Consider the following 3,526-nt stretch of genomic DNA (forward strand, 5'->3'; position numbering starts at 1 on the left):
GTATTCATGGTTCAAGTGTGACAAAACTCCTGGGAATTCTGGGAACACAATTTTTTTTTTTTTTTTTTTAAAAACATTTTCCTGGTCAAAATGACCCGAGGGAAGGATAAAGGAAGGGTAAGTAAGTGGATAGCCTCAACTTTCGGTTCCAAAATGGAGGTAACTTTCAGGGTATGTAAGTAGCCATAGCAGCAGGTTATGTTCCAGGGTTACTTTACTTCAGAGGTTTTTCAGCACATGCGTGCTCTTGATGAGGCTCCAGTGGGCGTGACAGATTGCGCATACAGGTATATAGTTATATCGGTATATAAAGCGCTATTAAGGCAATGTTTATTTTATAATAATAGCTGTATAATTCTCATCTCACACATCGTTGATCTGCATTGACTTTTTTTTTTTTCAACAGGACGTTTTCTACTGTATGCTATAATGTATTTCTATAATAAAAGACATGATATGATGTGATACATCTTACCTTCAATGTGAAAGCAAAATGACTAAACAAAAACAAATACAGCCATGTTATCTTTGCAAGCAGTCTTTCTTTTTATTATAGCCTAATTAGCATCAAACAAACGATATAGCCTTGGTTAGTTCTTATTCACAGTGATTAAAGATTATTAAACGAAAAGATTGAAAAATTATTGAACAACCAAATAGGTGGCGATATTCACTAAGTATGTAAATCAGCATTTAACAAAAGAAGAAGAAAGAAGTAGCTACTATGGCACACCTTTTCTTAGCGTCCGTCCGTTTCCATGGTGATTCGTCGCTCTGTTGAGACTTGAGAGTGTCTGGTGTGTTGACTGTTAACATACTCTGGGTTGGATGAACCTACTCCCGGACGCGTTTTTGGAACCATCACACCTCGAGTAAGCAAGGTTTGGTTTAATCAGCCGAGAGTTCAGGGTATGTTTGACGGTAAGATAACCTTGCTTTCTGGAATACACCCCTGATTTGTGCAAGTACCAATGAGGTTTGTTTGGCTGGTCAAGCAAACCTGGTAAATCTTCTGTGTGAACCATATTTTATGAGATATTTGATTACATTTATATAAAATACACTGAAACTATGAATTTCTCACAGGATGAAAATCATCAGAATACTCAGCATTGGAAACACAATGATATATGAGGACCAGAGCAGTTTCACTGATGCTAAACTCTGAAGTTCCACACAGACAACAACACATGAAATGGTCAGTTGAGTAAAGGCCCAGTTTAGACACACGTACAGCCATTTCCTCCACATGGAAGTAAGCTTTGGATGCAAGAAGTGATGTAGCTTGTAGTCCCCCTGCACAGTGAAGCCCCAGATGAGAAAGCCCAGAATCTGCCCTGGATGAAGGCCATGCCACCACGCTGAGAACCCAAAGGTCATGAACAGTGGAGATCTGTTGGACCTTTTGAAGACCATTCTTCGAAGCCACTCCGCCGTGGTTCTGTTCCACTGGCGTGCAAAAACTGAAGGACGACTCGACGCTTCAGTCACCCATGGACTTCCATCAGAAAGCCCATCCCATGATGTTTTTCCACTGTGACCATAACCATGGAGACCTATTCCTGCAGCACTGTTAACACACTCACTGATCGTCCAGTGCGCATAATAGTTCATCTTAAGTAGCAGCGACAGGATCCAGATCCATAATATATCTTGAAAAACACAAGTGCTGTTTACTCTGAATATGACTGATTTTAAGAGTTTCTTGAGAGGATATTTAATCCACACCAAAACTACAACTTGCAATATCTTTGAAGTAAGATTCCCTAAATATGAAGCAAGGGGTGGCGTTACACTAATTTGCCTAACAGACTCCACAAACGTTTTGAAACTGTAAAGTGGTCCTCCAAGAAGAGCAGGGAAATAAAGTGAGTAGCTTAGAAATAGAATAAGGACGGGTTGATCCTGACTGCTGTTTTGAAAGGGACTAGAGAGTTTTCCTTCCTGCAGATCAAGCGATAGAGAAGAAACCCTCTGGGTCATCAACATGAGAGCGGATATGGCCAGTAAAAGTCTGTTAGGAATAAAACAAAAGCTCAAAATTGGATAAAATTGGATGTTTTCATACAGTGTAGGCTACTTTTGGAGAAATACAGTACCTAGAGTCTGGTGTTTCTTGAAGCCAGTATAACTGGTACTGGATGTACAAGTGCCAGCAGGTTTGCCAGCACATCTGCAGTCCCATCGTCCACTGATGAATATGCATTGGATGTAAACAGTGGATCAGCAGCAGGAAAAGGACGGCACTGAAGAACAGTAATAAGCTGTATGGACCCATTGTTACAATGGCCAGGATGAATCCTCCCAATGTCAGATAGATGTACCTTGCAGTAGGAGATGAATTTCAGCTATTTGATTTCACAAGTGACTTCAACATTCGGAGAAAGGACAATGCATTTATCAAAAACCATGAGTAACAGCATGGATCATGTTATCATACTGTACCTGCTGATCATTGAGAGATGTCCTTGTCTGGTTAAACAACAAAACAGAAAAGCAAATGGTATATTCACAAACTGGTAAAACAGCTGTCTGTTTCCACCACAAAATATCCAAACGAGATCCATCACCAGGCCAGATAGTTGTGGGAACTGCTCGAGTGGTGTGCGTGAGTAAAAGAGAAGATGAATATGTACAGTATGGCTGACTTGCCTTTTATTTGATTTTCAGAGCAAAATGTCTTTCTGCATTTCAGACGTGCATAGATAGACAGACATTCAGTCCGTCACAGTGTGTACTTATTTCCTAAATGGAATCTGACAGCGTGCCAACCAAGTTATGAGTAAACAATTATCTCAAACGGAACAAGAAAACGCTTTTTACACACACAACACATGATAGATAGATAGATAGATAGATAGATAGATAGATAGATAGATAGATAGATAGATAGATAGATAGATAGATAGATAGATAGGATGCAGCTATCAGACAGGATAGATAGATAGATAGATATAGATAGATAGATATAGCCTAATACCAGATATATATAGATAGATCTATAGAGCCTATCAGACATAGATAGATAGATAGATAGATAGATAGATAGATAGATAGATAGATAGATGCATGCAGCTATCAGACAGATGGACGGACGGATGATAGATGAATGGATGGATATAGCCTAATATCAGATAGATAGATAGATAGATAGATAGATAGATAGATAGAGCCTATCAGACATAGATAGATAGATAGATAGATAGATAGATAGATAGATAGAGCCTATCAGACATAGATAGATAGATAGATAGATAGATAGATAGATAGATAGATAGATAGATAGATAGATAGATAGATAGATAGATAGATAGATAGATGCATGCAGCTATCAGACAGATGGATGGACGGATGATAGATGAATGGATGGATATAGCCTAATATCAGATAGATAGATAGATAGATAGATAGATAGATAGATAGAGCCTATCAGACATAGATACGATAGATAGATAGATAGATAGATAGATAGATAGATAGATAGATAGATAGATAGATAGATAGATAGATAGATAGATAGATAGAT

At 38.4% G+C, this 3,526-nt stretch overlaps 1 protein-coding gene across 1 annotated transcript; it reads right to left on the bottom strand.

Moving 5' to 3' along the window:
* Positions 1 to 536: 536 nt before the first annotated feature.
* On the bottom strand, positions 537 to 2,567 carry mboat4 (membrane bound O-acyltransferase domain containing 4; the record flags this gene model as incomplete). Its single annotated transcript, XM_084413766.1, has 3 exons — positions 537 to 2,014; positions 2,100 to 2,324; positions 2,446 to 2,567. 3 exons carry the CDS (start codon positions 2,565 to 2,567, stop codon positions 1,081 to 1,083), a joined length of 1,281 nt encoding a protein of 426 aa, XP_084269892.1. The 3' UTR covers positions 537 to 1,080.
* Positions 2,568 to 3,526: the final 959 nt, after the last annotated feature.

The sequence above is a fragment of the Rutilus rutilus genome (assembly GCF_951802725.1).
Source record: "Rutilus rutilus genome assembly, chromosome: 7".
In the NCBI taxonomy this organism is placed as follows: domain Eukaryota; kingdom Metazoa; phylum Chordata; class Actinopteri; order Cypriniformes; family Leuciscidae; genus Rutilus; species Rutilus rutilus.